This window comes from Apostichopus japonicus, chromosome 22 (genome assembly GCF_037975245.1).
Source record: "Apostichopus japonicus isolate 1M-3 chromosome 22, ASM3797524v1, whole genome shotgun sequence".
Classification (NCBI taxonomy): Eukaryota; Metazoa; Echinodermata; class Holothuroidea; order Aspidochirotida; family Stichopodidae; genus Apostichopus; species Apostichopus japonicus.
The window spans coordinates 14,137,552-14,155,782 of record NC_092582.1 but is presented as its reverse complement, the minus strand read 5'-3'; the positions used below and the strand labels follow the sequence as shown (position 1 = coordinate 14,155,782).

Here is an 18,231-nt window from a genome sequence, read left to right as displayed (position 1 = left end):
AATAGCTACTATATTTGTACCATCTCAATATTTAAGAAACAAAACAAGGTCGGGTGAGAGGGGGGGGGGGGTGGGTAAGGAACATCTAATCAGCTAGAAAGTAAACAAAAGAAAAGAAAGAAACCCCACAATATCCTGATTATCGACATTCGTCTTTGATATTTCCTGTTATTTCCAGTGGCGGAGCGTCCATACAGTCAGGGGGGGCGGATGCCCCCCCTCACGGACTCAAATGGACTGCTGGCGCCCTTTTCAGCTTTTACTACTGGTAACTTATTCGCGATTATTGACTTTTTTATTGCGCTCTCATCTACCTATTGACATTTGTCACATTTTGTTGGCGATGACACCTATTTATTCTTCGTTTATCTGCAAATGAGCATGGCCAGGAAAGGGTCATTTCCGGCGATCTAGGGTGTATCTTTACTCAAAAACTTTCTTGACGCTCCGCGCCAACCTGTGGTGGCGCTGCGCTTAGATAGTGTCGATAGCGCCCCTACAGACCATTCTCGCCCCCCTTGACCAATACCCCTAGCTCCGCCACTGGTTATTTCCCTTCAGTGTTATTTCATTAAGAATTGCCATGAAATGTATTAAACATTGGTGATATAAAAGTCTCAACCCTGAGCAAAATTTTAATTTTCAACTATCAATGCATCCTCCATTTAAACACTTTGAACTTTTGGTCTGCTTGCATTTTATCTCAGCCTTTAAATGTTTAGAAATGTTGAGTTCTAAACATAACTGCGCCCACTTTTTGTCTAATCATGTAAAGCAGAGTAATGTTAAAATACAAGACCTACACAATATTTGACTTCCCTTTTCAACCCATTCTGAAAATTGTCATGTAATATTTTACCTTATCAAGGGAAGAATATTTAACGAGGTGTTTTGCACTTCAAATGACAGTCGAGCACTCGATACAAACTTTATGGAAGGAGGGCTCTTACCATCAAGCATGCATTAAAAAAAAAAAAACTGAAAAAAACAAAAAGTGCAAGAAGATGGAATACCAAACGTTAAAGAAGCATATTGTAATTTGATGACATCTAATCTTTCATGGAATAAAACAAGAAAAGAAAAGGGAAAATACATCAGAAGAGATCTTAACAGGTTCAGGTCGTGGGTAACATGTGAGGCGTTCAACAGCAAGGAATGGATGACAGAATAGAATATCAAAACAAACTCTTATAACCCAGAAAGATTGCACGACAGGTGTTACTTTATATAACTGACCAGGAGGTATTGTAATAGTGTAGAAGTAGGTCTATTAATGGTCAAATAACCTGCCCCCCAACAACTCCTCCCAATGGCCCCCCCTCGCCTCCACCTCCATAAGTGCAGACAGACTAGATGTGATTGTGAACATGACATTATGGAAAGAAGATACCGAACTTCAATTGAATCAATTTTGAAGAAACTTTATACTCCCATGTTTATAAGGAGTGGTGTGCTTGGAGAAATAGCGATTAAGTGTTGTTTTATAAATTCAATTTTGTGAACCTCCTATCAGGCCTTATTCCGTAAGCATATATAGCTCTGTTTTACAATCCCACACGTTTCATGGCCACAAAAAGAGAATGGAAAAGAGAGATCAAAATAAAAACACCTTTGACATATCTCCCCACCCCTATCTCTCCCCCACCCCTATATCTCCCCCACCCCCTTGCAAAAGATGGGATAAGACTCGAGTGACTCGGTCCTTTTGTCTTCACAAGCTCATTGTAACAGTGTGCCCATTGTACTTCACAACTTGTAGGACTGCTAAAGGTTTCTAAATGAAAGACTTAAAAATTTATCTTGGACTTGAATATTTCTGGTAAAATCGTCTAACAAGACCGACAAGAAAAAAAAAAACGTCAAAATGTTACATTCAGGTTTTTAACTCTTATTCAAAATCTAATCAAAGAGGTGGTTTAGTTAAACATGAAATCCTTTTAAAAAACAACAACAACATTGAAAACACAATTTCTACAACGGTATGACCGTAGATAGATCAAAACATATCCTTATTAGAAAACAAGCTAGGTGTACAAAATAATGTTTGTATACACAGCACAGTGATCGTAAGATAACGGTGCACCTGTCCATTTCGGAGAGTTAAATCATAACCGAGACCAGCGTAATAAGCAAACCCCTTAAATGACACAGGGTAAGGTTTTCTTAACACCTCCTAATGAAGGAAGCAATTTAAAGCTATACATCCATCTCGATTTTTATCTCCCTCTAGATGTCTCACCGACTTGCAAATGGATGCTTTTTCAAGATGATGATGTCTTAAAAATGAGCATTACATACCAGATGACTATTACTTCAACTTATACTCTCAACTTTCTATGTTGACCTAATGTTGCCTAAGGAATTTAATAATGAAGATAATGCATCTCTTATGTCAGGAACTTGATGACAAATGGAATCTCAACAAATAAGTCATCAAAAATGAAAAATATTGACTTTGTCTTGTCAAAAAAACCGAGCTTTACGAGTAAAATAAATACATGTATATATCTATACAATTTTGATTTCTCAATGTTTCTTTTTTGTTGTTGTAAATTTGATTTAGTCACTTAGTAATTTGGCATTCCTTAAAAATCAAGACCATGGTAATTTTCTTATTAAAGTTAAAAGAATAACTCCAAGGCTATTAATGGATCCATTGAACACATTTCTTTGATTTTCAATATGTGAGTAAGTTCAGTTGATTACCTCTTACATTTAAGCGCCCTCCTAAAACAAGAGGACACCCATCATTCGAAACGACAGGTGCACCGTATTCATTTCACTCGGGTTCAACCCTCCAAGTTTACATCCAAGAAAGTGAAAATATTATTTACAAAGAACCTGTCAAATAGAGAATGGCCAATTTTATTCATATTAAGCTAGAACCATCAACAACTTGACAAATAAAGTGAGTGAAATTCTGTTCTGACCCCCTTCCCCCCACCATATCCCCCCACCATATCCCTCCCCACTGGCTAAATGTAGAATACAATTTAACAAGAAAAGATACACAGGAAATACAATTTACTTGATTATAAGGCATTTCCAGAATGAAGTTTGTAAATAGAACTGGAGGTACATTGATGAACTTATTTAGGGGTTACATGACGTGGTTCTACGTAAATAAAATATCTAAAGTGAAACATGCACCAAATACCAATTTTGTCCCCCTTTTTAAAATACAGAACAAAATGCATTTGTTTGAGAAAGGTCAGGTATAAATTAGAACTGTGGAAACATTTGTAGGCTAAATTATAGTGGAAATTCATGCATTCGAGGCAAAAGCAAAGGGGAAATATGAAGAAACATAAAACCTATCATTTATAAAAGTGTTCAGCTGATGATCCCTCAACTGCCAGTTTGAAAAGCTTGGTTCTCTCAACTGCGACGCTTTAACTTCAGAAAATATGGGCGATGGAATAAAACCCCTTGGCCAAAATACTTGACCATGGAGACAATTAAGTTGACCAAATTTTGTTGGCTGACAAGGTTTCTGCAATGTCAGATTGTAAAAAAAAAAAAAAATGAAACTTTTCACAAACTTTGTGATAACTTCCATGTTTTCTAGTTATCACACACTCATTTTCAAAAGTGATGAAACATGTTCTTTTTTCATATAAATTATTGTACAATAGTAACTTAAATCCATCAAGTCAACTTGTTTAAAGACCAAGCATATGTTGGAACCCAATCGAAAATCTATCATAACCCATTTCCGGGTTACTAACAGACAGTTGAAATTCTGGAGTACAATTCTTTTGAAAGCTGTACTTTCACAAAGTAGTTGATATATTTGCCTTCAAGTTATAGTAGACAGTCTTAAGCAAGAAAAAAATTATTTCCAATGTTCCCATCCTATTGTCTTCATGTTATTCTGCAACCTCAACACCACCCTTTAAATATACAGTCTGAGGCTAATATATTTTTGCATTGAAATGATCAAACTACCACCCCCCACTACCCCCCTCACCCTACTATGTAAGCACAAGTTGTGTTGATACTAAACACTACTTGGTCCACTGGGCCATCATCTCAATGGGCAGTGGGAAGATGATTGTGGAGTTCTTCTCTGCCGAAATGGCGCTCAGAGTTTGCAGGTAACGAAGCTGCAGGGCTGATGGAGACTCGGCGATCACGTCAGCTGCTTCCTTCAAGGCTCTTGAAGCGTTCCGTTCACCCTCGGCGGCAATGACCTAATGATCAGAAGCAAACCAAATTGTTAGTAATGATTGCATTTGGTTTTCATGATTTTTATTACACCAATGTTACAGAATAACTTTACTCTGCCTGCTATTACGAAATTTGACCTATGTTTACTTTTCCCGAATACCGCCTGTCTGGTGGTACATCACGTTCTGAATCCATTTTTGAACCTTCACCGAACCGCCCGAAGAGAAGATGGCGATTTGTGCATTTGCGTTTTATCATACCTCGCAAGAAATCAGCTAAACTGAAGTTTGACCAAAGAGATAGCCAAATCGAAGTGCTCTTTACATTGTTAGCCTTTACTCTGCGTTAACGCTACCTTCGTTATATCTCAGAAAAAAAGTTCCTTAATGGAGAAAGTTTATCTAAAGGTTGGAAACCTGGGACAAAATCATAATCTTTATCTCTCTGTTGCTTGGTCGTTACAATACCACTTGACATGAGTGGTTTTCACACTCTATGGTGAAGTTAGACTGGTTACAGTCCATATTTCACTACTGGGGTTTGTAAAGCTTATACAATACCACTTGACATGAGTGGTTTTCACACTCTATGGTGAAGTTAGATTGTTTACAGTTCCATCTTTCACTACCAGCGCTTGTAAAGCTTATACAATACCACTTGACATGAGTGGTTTTCACACTCTATGGTGAAGTTAGACTGGTTACAATTCCATATTTCACTACAGGGGTTTGTAAAGCTTATACAATACCACTTGACATGAGTGGTTTTCACACTCTATGGTGAAGTTAGATTGTTTACAGTTCCATCTTTCACTACCAGCGCTTGTAAAGCTTATACAATACCACTTGACATGAGTGGTTTTCACACTCTATGGTGAAGTTAGACTGGTTACAGTTCCATCTTTCACTACCAGCGCTTGTAAAGCTTATACAATACCACTTGACATGAGTGGTTTTCACACTCTATGGTGAAGTTAGACTGGTTAAAGTTCCATATTTCACTACAGGGGTTTGTAAAGCTTATACAATACCAATTGACATGAGTGGTTTTTACACTCTATGGTGAAGTTAGACTGGTTACAGTTCCATATTTCACTACAGGGGTTTGTATAGCTTATACAATACCACTTGACATGAGTGGTTTTCACAATCTATGGTGAAGTTAGACTGGTTACAGTTCCATATTTCACTACCAGCGTTTGGAAAGCTTATACAATACCTCTTGAGATGAGTGGCTTTCATACTCTATGGTGAAGTTAGACTGGTTACAGTTCCATATTTCACTACCAGCATTTGTAAAGCTTATACAATATCACTTGACATGAGTGTTTTCATATCCTGAGGGATCTCCTTCCAAAAAGGGGGAAAAATTGTACTTATGTGTCTATTACATCACACTTGCTGGCTTTTCACTACAGGGGTTTGTAAAGCTTATACAATACCACTTGAGATGAGTGGCTTTCATACTCTATAATAAAGTTAGACTGGTTACAGTTCCATATTTCACTACAGGGGTTTGTAAAGCTTATACAATACCACTTGACATGAGTGGTTTTCACAATCTATGGTGAAGTTAGACTGGTTACAGTTCCATATTTCACTACCAGCGTTTGGAAAGCTTATACAATACCACTTGAGATTAGTGGCTTTCATACTCTATGGTGAAGTTAGACTGGTTACAGTTCCATATTTCACTACCAGCGTTTGTAAAGCTTATACAATATCACTTGACATGAGTGTTTTCATATCCTGAGGGATCTCCTTCCAAAAAGGGGGAAAAATTGTACTTATGTGTCTATTACATCATACTTGCTGGCTTCGGGTTAACTTTTGTCACAGGACGTATCTGCTTTTGCAAAGGAAGGCATGTGGGAGTCCAATGAAATTACTCTATTAATGTTTTAACTTCATGTGACGAACACTTACCTTCGCACGGGCTTCACGGCTGGCTTCTGCCTCAGCAGCCATAGCACGCTGCAATTGAACTGGCAACTTGACATCCTTCCTGTTCGTTGAAAAAATAGAAGAATATAAAACAGATGATCATTATACTCGTTTAAACTGTTTTTTGTTAAGCAATTATCTTCAGCCACTGGAATGTCCCTTTTAAAATATGTTGGATCTCTGAAACATTTCAATAGATCCTTCTTTATAATCAGAAGAACAAAATGGACGTAGACTGGGTGCACCGTTCAATGACCTCCTACGGGGGGGGGGGGGTACACGGACTGGTCGTCACAGCAATGGAATAGATGGGAACAATTTACATTGCCTGTGCCAGTTCTGTAATGATGGATTTCCACACTTACCAGAAGAATTGGTCTCCAAATTCTGAGGATGGCTGTGGGGCTGATTTTACTTAAAACACCTTTATCCAACTATTAACTCTTTTTAAGTTGCAAATATTTCTTCACTTTTTCAAAACTAAACACTACTGTTTACAAGCCCATAAGGAAGACTCTTTTAATATGTTTGAAATAAGAAAGTTTGAGCTCATACAATTGCTCTCATCCAGGAAAAGGGACTTAGTAGAGTTATTCTGCAATGTCAGCAGGGCAACAGGAAGTCTGCAAAACTCTGTCATGTCAATTATTAACGATTTATGGAATGTTTGCAAAATATTACAATCCATTAGCTCTAGGCTGGAGGTAATCCCCCCCCCCCTTTTTTCTGTGTATGTCTTTTATATTGATATTTCTCCTTGGATAAATAGTCTGGGAACTATCAACAAAAACAGTACATATTTGAAGCAATTCCACAAACCTTATGACCGATCCATGCATATATATATATATATATATATATAGATATATATATATGTATATATATATATATTTATATATATATATATATATATATATATATATATATATATATATATATATATATATATATATATATATATATATATATATATATATATATATAATAAACTCACTGAAACTAGCAACCCAAATTTAATTGCAGACAGATATATACAACCATTGGGGGAAAGCTTCAAAGCCTAACTAGCTTGGATCCAGCAAAGAAAAAAAATAAATCTAGAAAATTCCTGTTACACTTCAGTCATATTCAATGTTCTAATATTTCACCCAGTCAAATGCTCAGAAGTAATTAAAAGTGTAAGGTATAACACAACTTGTTTCAACTGGCATATCGGAGTTTGTGGTAACGAGGAGAGCAGAAGTCCATAGACGGAACCCCATCTTGGATCGTCTCACACTCCTCTCGCGTACGACGAATACCAAATATTAGACCCAAAACTTTCCAGAAAAAACCCAGAGTGGGGAAACTTACACTTCGACTCGTTCCACTTTGACGCCCCAGGGGTCGGTGGCTTCATCCAGGATGGACTGAATGCTGTGGCTGATTTGTTCCCGATCTGACAGGATCTCTCCCAGGGATTTGGTACCAAGGATGTTTCGCAGAGTAGTCTGAGCGAGTAACTCCGTGCTGTGTTTGTAATGCTCCACGTTGGTGATGGAAATGGTGGGATTCATGACCCTGAAATACACCACGGCATCAACAGCGATGGTTACACTGTCCTTGGACAAAATCTATACAGGATGAGAAATGAAAAAAAAATGGGAGGGGGGTTATTTTATATAGCAAAAACTACTTGTGAAATGAAATTCGGCTTTACTGTATATATTAATATTAGCCAAAAATCACCTGTCTCTTTGAAGCACCTATTCAAACATGGAGAACTCCAGCTGAGAGACAAAAAAGATAACTTGAAGGGAAAGCTGAAACTGCGGTCTTGTTGCTATGCGGATAATACCAATTGTCAGAAGGTCAGCAAGACTAATTGAAAGTGCTAAACATCTACCTAATATTGCGTCAACAAATATCCTCTTACAAACAGTAAAGGAAAAAAAAAACACTTATAATGTTGCTGCTTTTATAAGCATGCGACGATGCAAAAGAAAGTTTTACCTTTTTTTTATATACTGGTTAAATATTTCCTCTGGACTATATTCAACCTTTATTAACCTAATTTTAGTGTTATGACATACTGTATGCTACTACCAGGTTTTTGTAGACAAAATGCTAAATATTGAGTCATTCTTCAAGCTTTTCAATTTTTTCAATTTTCTTTTTTTCTTTTTTCACTGTTGCGAGACACTTCACATACTTACTGTTATCACCAGCTCACGTTTTCCTTAAGCATAATCAAGAAAAATTCAGACATTGTGAACCATCGATCTTCATACATAGCAAATGCTTGCAAGTGATCAGCATAACTTGATGGACAAAACGTTTCTGCGATGAGGGCAATAAAAAGATAATGAACAAGATTACTACAGCTGGTAGGCCTCAGTTGGCAACTGTGAGCAGATGACTGCTTGAAGAAGTTTCAAATGTAAGCAGGCCTCGAGATTGAGTACCAGTGAAATTTGAAGAATTTGGTACTTAAATGATTGATACCAGAGAGAGAGAGAGGGACAAGTTAGAGGACTTGAGTACTGAACCACAGATAGCCTACAGTACGTAGTAAATGAACCTGTCTCCCGTGTCACCTAGAGAGTTTGGGCCATTAACCAAAACTACATTCTACAGTACAGGAATGTCAAGCTGTCTATCTATACTAAAGAAGGAATTGACAAAACTACGGTATATATACAGTACGCACAACTACGACACTGTGCGTCTGATTCTCCGCACTTTTCACTGAAAAGAGATTTATTTTGAGTAGACCGAAGCAGCCACCGCACAACCTGGCAGCTCCCAATCAATCAATCATGCAACCACCTAGCTGCAACTAATGACATGTAGTACAGCACTGAGGACGGTAGATTAATCACGATGAACGATGAACCCGACGTGGGACTGCCATCATGGGAGTGCGATCTCACACCGTGAGACGTCTCCCGATTGAAAAATGAGTGGGCCATCTCAATTTGCTTTCCCAATTTACAGATGATGGTAAACAGAGTTGTACAAAATGTGAATATGGCACAGGCAAACCGTCCTGTCTCTGACAGGTGAGATATAGATGGGAATGGCAATGGGGGTGTATGGGGGGGTGGGGGAGGAGGTGGCAGGAAATAAAGGCAAAGGGGATGGCAGTGAAGGGATATAGAGTATGGAATAATCCTGCCAAATTTGTATGACTACTAATGATGATAAGTTGTGAGTTGTTGCTTTCCTATGGTGCGTTAAACCATGATTTAGGCCACTACATATGTATGAAATACAGCAAAGGGTTACAGCTAGACTTCAGACTTTAGACTTGGGAGGCCATGGATATTCGGCAGTGCCCTCAGTGGTTTGTCACGCTCTGATAGGAGGCAAGACAACCTCGACCACCTCTCTGAAAAACATTGCGTGCACCACGATAAAAACACCAGCAACAGTTTTGGCCACACTCGGAATGCCATCAACGAAATTTGAACCATAGTACATGATCATCATCACATCCTTACAACTAAACAAGAAACTATGATTATGCATAATCAATGCCAACTTATCAACCACCCTCACACACCCTACCCCCCTCTCCCTTCCCTGGGTAGGGTCCTTTTTTTGCCTGGGACAGGAAAAAATCAGAGTTTTGCCATGTACTGCTTGATCTCCAGTTCTATCTCTGCACATATCAAAGCACATCGCCAGTTACATGTGTAAGCAGATCTCACCCAGCGAGATTGATTGTTCAAGCAAACTCATACTTCATCCACGAATTGGGGAGTTAATTAAAATCATGTACGCAATGCAGGGAGCTGAGACATACAGTAGACTTGATCTAACGTAACACTAACTGATGGCCTTCACTGGTGAACGGCATAGCATATATCTAAAAGGTTTGACCACAAAATCACCGGCAGACGTTTGCAGTTATTTACCAGCGACACAATATCTATAACAAGGCAAGTAAGTAGTTCATATTGTGAGTCTAGCCAGAAAATGCAGGTACATCTAAATTGGTGTGGTGTGACTTTGTGTGTATATTAAAAATAGTTTCATATTATTGTGCAATCATACCTCCTGAGGTGGCACATCAAAAGACACCGTCCTGAGGTCCACTGTCGTGAAGGAGTCAATGCAGGGTAGTATGAAGAAAACACCCGGTCCTTTGGCTGGTCCAGGAAGCAAGCGCCCCATCCTGAAAATGACAGCTCTTTCGTATTCCTGCACAACCTATACATTTTCAAGAAGATAAACAAATAGAATTTTGTTAAAATATTTTTGAATAAATCATATTTCCATTACACAATATAAAAGACTGGCTTGGAGACAAACTAGAGCCCCTTATAATACTGTACCTTTTACATTCTTGCTGAAAGGATGTGATCCAACATTTATTTACAGAATTTATACAAGCCCTCAAGCCTCGGAAATTTAATGACATAATCCAAAGTTGATTGAATCTTTATGAAAACAGCTCAGAAATTGGGATATGTATTTTCGAGGTTCCCAGTTTTTATTCGCACAACATTTTTTTGACATTCCAAGCAATTGAAGGTAATCAGTATGGCCCCCCCCCCCCCCCAAATATGGTAGATACTCAAAAATAATGGTCGCTAACGCTCAAATTTGACAAGCACTTTCATTTCGTAAGTTTGCCTCAATAAGTCACGTAAACTGTGTATTTGGATCCTCCCTCTAAAGTCTGTCTGCAAATATTACAGTTTCAAATGGGATCTTCTTTCCAATGCTTACAGGAATTTTGAGAGCACTGCTAGAAAGCTGGGACCAATACTAATGACATTGGCTATCCCTCTACTGGCAACCATCACAGTTATTTAACTTCATCAGTCACTACCAGTAACATTAACCATCCTTGACTGATCATTCACCCTTGACTGCTGCAAACAATATTAAAGAACAATGGGACAATTGTTTATAGCTGATAAAAAGATACTGGAATATTGCAGAAAAAACGAGAACCAGGTTTGGGGAGATGTATTGATACAGATACATTTGGAGGCAAAAACTACAGTACGAGATACAGATGTAGAGGCAGGGCAAGAAAAACTGTCAATCAAATGGATCCTCTCGGATCTCAACCCCAACCCCCTTACATGGAGACTGTAACCAATTAGCTGCTGATGATGATGATGATGTAGAACCCAATAGTTATAGCAGAATCCAATAGTCATAGAGGGTGCACAGTGTTAAAAGGTTACCAGTTCATTCTAGGCACGGTAGAACGAGAGTGCTAAGGTTGTGGGGAGACAGGTAAGCAAGGAGCGAAGTAAATAGGTGGAATTATTCATTCAGTCGAAATGGTATGCCATTGTGGAAACCATACAAAACCTAAAGAGCTGTATACTATACAAGTACAATAGAAATGCATAGAATGGAATATACAGTATTTATAAGACTTTTGATAACAATACCCACAACCTGGGTCAGAAAGAGTAAACAAGAGGAAACTTCAAAGTACAAACAATCACAGTCTTAAAGCTTTGCTTATCTATAGCTATTTCAATATCCAGTACAATTGGAACTAAACAAGTTCTGTTTACCATAAGTATCAGGCTAGGAAGCCACAATCAGCTTTGTAAATGTATACAGTGGAATGTGTGGTGTTTGGCTTTTATACTTTGGTACAGTAGTTCTTATACTTGAAAAGAATTAGTAATATACTGTACATTTAAAGTCTTCAGAAAGAAAGAATCAAAGCAATCAATGGTATAGCATATAGAACTCCAAATCCACATTGCAGTGCCAGCTTAAAATCTCATGCAGTACGCTAGTCGTAGATACGGTCATGAGGTTTCACAGAGAGAGATTTACAGTGGTAATTGGAAAGCTGTGCACATATGGAGGCTTCGAATTAACAATGCGTGGGTTCATCACGCAGTCAATTGAAGCAATGTATCACATGACCGCTGATGAGTATAGTAGACATCTTGACTGCTGGCAATAACATGCTGTCACCTTGATAGTTGCATAGAGTACCATCAACAGAGATAATGTGATGTCCATTTGCAATCCTTGCCTTATCCTTGGTTGGTTGAAACAACCAAATATTTTGCTTCCCCTAACAGCAAAAGAATAATTTACAGTGGGCCAAAATATTCCCTATGCCACTCTTGCTGTATGCATTTTACTGTAGGATGTGCACTACCATCTATTATAATGTGCTATAGTAAATCCAAAACTTATGTCATTCTAAATTGGCTCTGTACTGTACAAACAGGATAAATAACTTATGTATCAATTTCATAATAAACTGTATGTTTAAGAAGCAATAAAGACTTCCAAATGGAGTCCCACAGATATCATTGTCTCCAAGGCCCGAGCTGGCATCCAACGTCCAGCTGCATGTTGCGTTGGGTTATGATGTAGATTTAACAACACTCTAACCAAGCCATGCAGCATGCAATAGACGAGATAGATACCCCTCAACCTAGCCATACTGCAGTAGGAGTAGACATGTACAGTAGGTGCAACCAAACATATACTATAAACCAGTCATAGAAAAAAATATGATTGGCTTTGAAAGACAATGTTTAACTGGTAGAGAAGAAGAAAAGATAATGTACTGTACTAAGTACAATTTAACCACAAACCTTGATGATGTAGAACAGAGAGAAGGGAAGCGTGCAGGCGGCTACCAGGTAAGATAAGAACACTAGGGCCATAACACAGCAGCTGTTGGCTGAGCCATCATCTGTGAAAAGTGTTGAGAAAAAAATGTATGCAATGTGATGATGAATTATTGAAAAATAAAAAGGCTAGATATCATACAACCTAATACTTTGTCAAAGTTTTAGTTCCAAAGAGGAACTGAAGAAAGTTTACCCACCTGCTACCCCTCACTGCCCACCTTGCATTTATATCCGTGGCTAATCTATTCGTACCACCACGTTCACAACATCTCAGCTTGAACATTTCGTTGGGAAAAATGTACATGATTGCTGCTATGATGTAACATAATATGTAACTCGAAGAGAGCAGTGTACATCATATAGTACAGGACTTAGTTAACATATAGATAATCTTACATTCATGTAGACACTGGTGATGATGCATCAAATATACAATATTAAACAATGTTGTGTTATTGTTACATGAAATGATATGTTAAACAACACCTGAATAATGTTATCCATATTAATACTAACTGTAGATATCTTTTGGTTATAACATATAGCAGCAGTGGACCCTGCCGATTAACCGCATCTATCTCTTTTGGAGAGATGATGAAGAATACTTTCCATGGCAACAGCTTGCAAATCATTTCTTTCAAATCTTTCCTTCAGTTATAACATATATCATAGCATATTTATGAGACCTTGCAGCTAACAGCAATAAAATTCCATGACCACTATGTTTACAGGTCGCCTATTCTCTGCAAATTAACATCCCAAGTGTACGAGTAAATTAAATTTGTTTTTAAAAAAAAAAATTAAAAAAAATACTGCCACAAGATAATGTTTTCCCAGGACAGTTTAATATGTTTCTCATTAATGTTTGAGAAACTCCTGACATCACTACTAGACAAGACAACCATAGTACAACATTCCACAGCAATTTTGCATGCCTGATTTAAACCTACTGTACCCTATGGTGCATGTTGTAATTAAAACTGTTTTCAAGTTGAACAGTCAAAAGTTTGGCTAATGTGCAGTGATTCCCTATGGCAGGGATTGTACATACTGTAGACAAGTTCTTGTGATGGGAGTTAGAGTAGACTCGCATACTGTTTTGTTCACATGTACAGTATGCATGCACATCATAAAGTACTTCTTTTAGAACAGTACAGTGGTAAACAATGTACTAACAGGTACAGCACATTGCGAATGGGAAGTGCAGTGCTTTACAGACTTATTGTATTTAGTTTGTAAATAGTGCAACTGGATTTTGAGCAGCAAATAGAACCTTTCATAGCCAGCCTAGACTTTTAAGTGTCACATGCCCCTCCCCCCCAAAAAAAAAGGAAAAAAAAAAGAAAAAAAAAGAGAAAAAAGTACAACATGAATTTCTGATTATCAATTCCAGCATACTACGTGTTGGCGACTATCGGGAAAGCCAACAAGTGGCCTTTTGCAGATACGTGTGCGACATACAGGATGATATTCCGTGACAGTGAGTAGCTGCGGCCCGGCCTACTTGGAAATCTTCCGGAAACGTTAACGAGTAAAGTTAATAATTAATATATATGTGCATATATATATAACATGCAAGTCTCATAGTTTTTGAGCACTTACATTTTGTTAATACTATAGCTTTTGAGAATATGGTAGTGAAAGTTCTAGAATAATTTCTTGTCCATTTTTGGTATATAGCCTGGGGGAGGAATATAATCCTGTCTGTTTGAACCATAACTTAAGTATTCTTGTCATGCTCCATACGTTATTGTCTTTAAGTGCCTTATGCTGCATCCCCACATTCTATATCCTGATTTCTGGGACCTAGGCATATATACAGAATAAAGAAAACTGCCAACAATATGTAGGCTGCCTATTGTATGTAGGAGGATGATAGGTTGGAAAGGTTTAAGGGTAGGCTGTTGAAGAATGCTCGAGCTGTTTGTTTTGCTCGGCAATGAGTTACAGAGTCACACCATTCTGATCAAAGCCATATTCACACATGAATGTGTACACTGCACACCTCAATCTTACTACGGTACAGTAGGAGGTACGTGCAGTTACAACTCAATGCAACAAAATAGCTTTAATCTCTCTTTGATCATACTGTAACTTCATTTGTATAACTCTTGAAGTTACTGTAACTAATTTCATCAAACTAGATATGATTTTGGACCTGAATACCGTAGTAAGTTTATACTGTATGTTCTCTGCATCTTATCTCTTTATTGCCTTCGGCAGAAAAAAAAACTGTATGCTAGACAAAAAATGTAACAGTCATAAGAACCAAAAAGTGTAATTATTGTGAGAGCAAAAACCAGAGAGGACCCAGATGTCACATTCACCAATTGTCATACTGTTCCCTGGATGCATTATACAGTACTTCCAATTGAGCATGCATCATGTATTTTAAAGTAGTTATCAAAGTAACAATGAAAGCTTCCTTGTCACTTTCAAGCTCCCTGGTCACTTTCAAGCTCCCTGGTCACTTTAAAGCTCCCTTGTCACTTTCAAGCTTCCTGGTCACTTTCAAGCTCCCTTGTCACTTTCAAGCTCCCTTGTCACTTTCAAGCTCCCCGGTTACTTTCAAACTCCCCGGTCACTTTCAAGCTCCCCGGTCACTTTCAAGCTCCCCGGTCACTTTCAAGCTCCCTTGTCACTTTCCAGCTCCCTTGTCACTTTCCAGCTCCCTTGTCACTTTCAAGCTCCCTTGTCACTTTCAAGCTCCCTGGTCACTTTCAAGCTCCCTGGTCACTTTCAAGCTCCCTAGTCAATTGACTTGTTCACATGGATCCATGCAAACATTGACAGTAGAACTCAAACAAAAATTTGTGTAGGTGTTAAAATCTCCTTGGACTGTCTCTCCCCTAACTATTAAGGCTTACACAGTATATTGGCTTAGCTTTATATACTGTACACACGCCAATAGTAGAACCCTGACAGCCACATGCAGTGTAAACAAACATTTGCAAGGCATTCATTATAGAGGCCACAGAGCTTTGTGTACATTTACAGTATGTACATGATTCAACAATACGGTGCCAGTCGCATCTTGGATAAAGTACTGCATGTATTATACTGTAGTTTAGCCCATGTTATATCACATCTTGACACTGTATTGTGTGTGTGTACACGATAAAATCACATGATACTGTATATGAACCATGCATTGCACAGGTCTAGCTTTAACACGTATTGATTTGGAATTGTGATATCCCTCAGTACAAATGATGATTATCCATTGTCATACTGTACCAAAGTATATAAACTGCATGTGACAACTCATAATTGTTCGACCCTACAGCAAAGATTTTCTGTAAGCAAGAGGCCATGTATCTTTTACTTCCAGATCACAATGTCTTTGGGGCACCGCAAGAGGGAGGCGACTCACGCCGTACAGTACTGTACGTCGTTCCTAACTAGCGGAGTTTGTGAAAAATATTGATTCAGCAGTAGCTTGTAGTGTACAGTACCTGTGTCTGGGCATAATTTACAAGCAATACATGCTGTAGAATTGGCATGCCAAATTATTTATTTTACAACACTTACATTGATAACACAGCATTGATCAAAGGAATTGTAATAATTCCCCTTAGCCCACCTTTCCCCACCCCCACCCCCTCCACCTCTTCAAAAAAATATCTGATACATAAAAGCTGTGTACAGTAGTTATGATATTATCAGTGTTCAGTTCCATGCCACTTTAAATTGCTTAGAACTGTATACAGCAGCACATGATGAAAAAATTTATGGGTGAATACAGATAGATAATTCTTAACATGAACCAAAAATAAACTCTGGCATTGATTATCATAAATACATGTTTGTAGTGACTTGTCAGTATATTAAAAAATCGTGCCTACATCCCTCTCCCGCAGCACTGTGCGCGTAAATCTCCATTAGTTTCGGTAAAAGCTTTAACCTTGAGCTTAGAACGGTACTACGTGTACGCTACGGCTCTGTACACTAACGTACTGTAGCTCTCTGTGCTGCCTGTCATGCACAAAAATAGAACACGATGTATGTCTCTTGAAGCAAGCAGTCATTGTTTACTTCCCCTCTAGTGCTAATAGATTAAAGAGCTCTATTTTACGACAGATGTCGTGGTCGAGGCAGTCAATGCTGACTGCCAATAATTGCACCACCACCACCCCATACATGGAGAGTACGGCTGGTATTAAAACTACCCCGTGAGATCTATAGCCAGTATCGTCTAAACATCAATAAGGACCGCAACACAAATCAAAGGCTTTTCATTCTCCTCTACCCACCAGCATTTGACGTTGTGAATATGTCGGAATAGGATACTGTACACAGCAATACGCATGTATCACTTTCTACATATATCATGTTGTACAGTGTCACTGATGTAGAAGGAGGAATGCAAACTTGTGTATTAATTATGTAGGTCTCTGTAACTGAAGAAAAATCACTTGATGATACATTTCACTGCAATGGTGGTTACTGAAGTTTAGTCACCCAAATTTATTTTGCATTTTACGGAGCAATACTGTACGTAAAGTTATTTCTCGGCCATCTTCCATCCAATTCTAACATGCCAACACTACTATAGATTCCTTCCTATCTACAGTGCCTACAGCATTACCTAGTCTATGGACTGGTTACATTTTAGCACCCTCCCTATGGGTCAACACTCCTTATCCCTTCCTTCCGAAAGTAAAATATGGAGTACTGGACAGGTGGAGTTATTTAAAATCTTAAAAATAATAAAAGTACAGTGTTTAATCTTAGAAGTAAATAATTTTTTGTAACCCCTTTGCCGGCCTCCAGGCCAGTGCCCCTTGTACAGAACTGTACTATTAGCCTGAAAGTGAACCAGTTTAATGTGTAGGAATTGGTGTAAAGACATATATTCTTAAAGGTCAAGGTAGTTTTCGTGAAGTCTGGGGGGGGGGGTGGGGGGGTGGAAGCGCTGAAGAGGGCAAACATGTAACTGTTCTGCGCAGTGTGTTGAGTATGGAGAAATCTAAAATCTCAAACTAGCAAAAATAATACCTTCCTCAACAGTCTGTTACAAGAAAGTTAAAATTGGGATTTAGTTGAAAAACACAGACAAAACAAAACATTGAACGACTTCTCTTTTCAAAAATTCCATGCATTGTCCTCCTATCAAGTAACAAAAGCTTGCCTCGGTTAGGAAAAGTAGTAAACAAATGATGTCAATTGTTTACCAAGTCCAAACTGAATGATATCGCCGCAGGGAACTGCTTACTGCTACCACATACAGTTGGTGCATACACTGCATTTAGCTAACTCACACATATTGCTAAATGGCGGCCGGTTGCATTGACCGTAAATTTAACGATCTTAAGCTTTTGGATTCAGGTAGCATAGCGAAGGCGGCCGAGAAATGGAGGGCATGTTTGACAATCATGGGCAAGTTTTTCCCTACATGTTCGAACCGGAGACCAGCGAAGAGGAGGACGGATAGGACAGTGATGTCGAAACTGCTCGTCTTGACGGAACACAATAGTAACGTTAGGCCTAGCGTAATATATAGG

The 18,231-nt window shown here is 38.4% G+C and overlaps 1 protein-coding gene across 2 annotated transcripts in view; it reads right to left on the bottom strand.

The window, feature by feature from the left end:
* Window positions 1-1,014: 1,014 nt before the first annotated feature.
* LOC139963397 (mechanosensory protein 2-like) overlaps window positions 1,015-18,231 on the bottom strand; it is a 30,203-nt gene continuing 12,986 nt past the window's right edge. For both annotated transcript variants that reach the window (XM_071964117.1, XM_071964116.1), the window contains 5 exons: window positions 12,689-12,789; window positions 10,152-10,307; window positions 7,467-7,726; window positions 6,096-6,174; window positions 1,015-4,193 (listed from right to left, as the gene is read on the bottom strand). In XM_071964117.1, the coding sequence (XP_071820218.1) occupies window positions 4,008-4,193; window positions 6,096-6,174; window positions 7,467-7,726; window positions 10,152-10,307; window positions 12,689-12,760 (753 nt within the window). In that variant the 5' untranslated portion in view covers window positions 12,761-12,789 and the 3' untranslated portion in view covers window positions 1,015-4,007. The remainder of the gene's footprint in view (window positions 4,194-6,095; window positions 6,175-7,466; window positions 7,727-10,151; window positions 10,308-12,688; window positions 12,790-18,231) is intronic.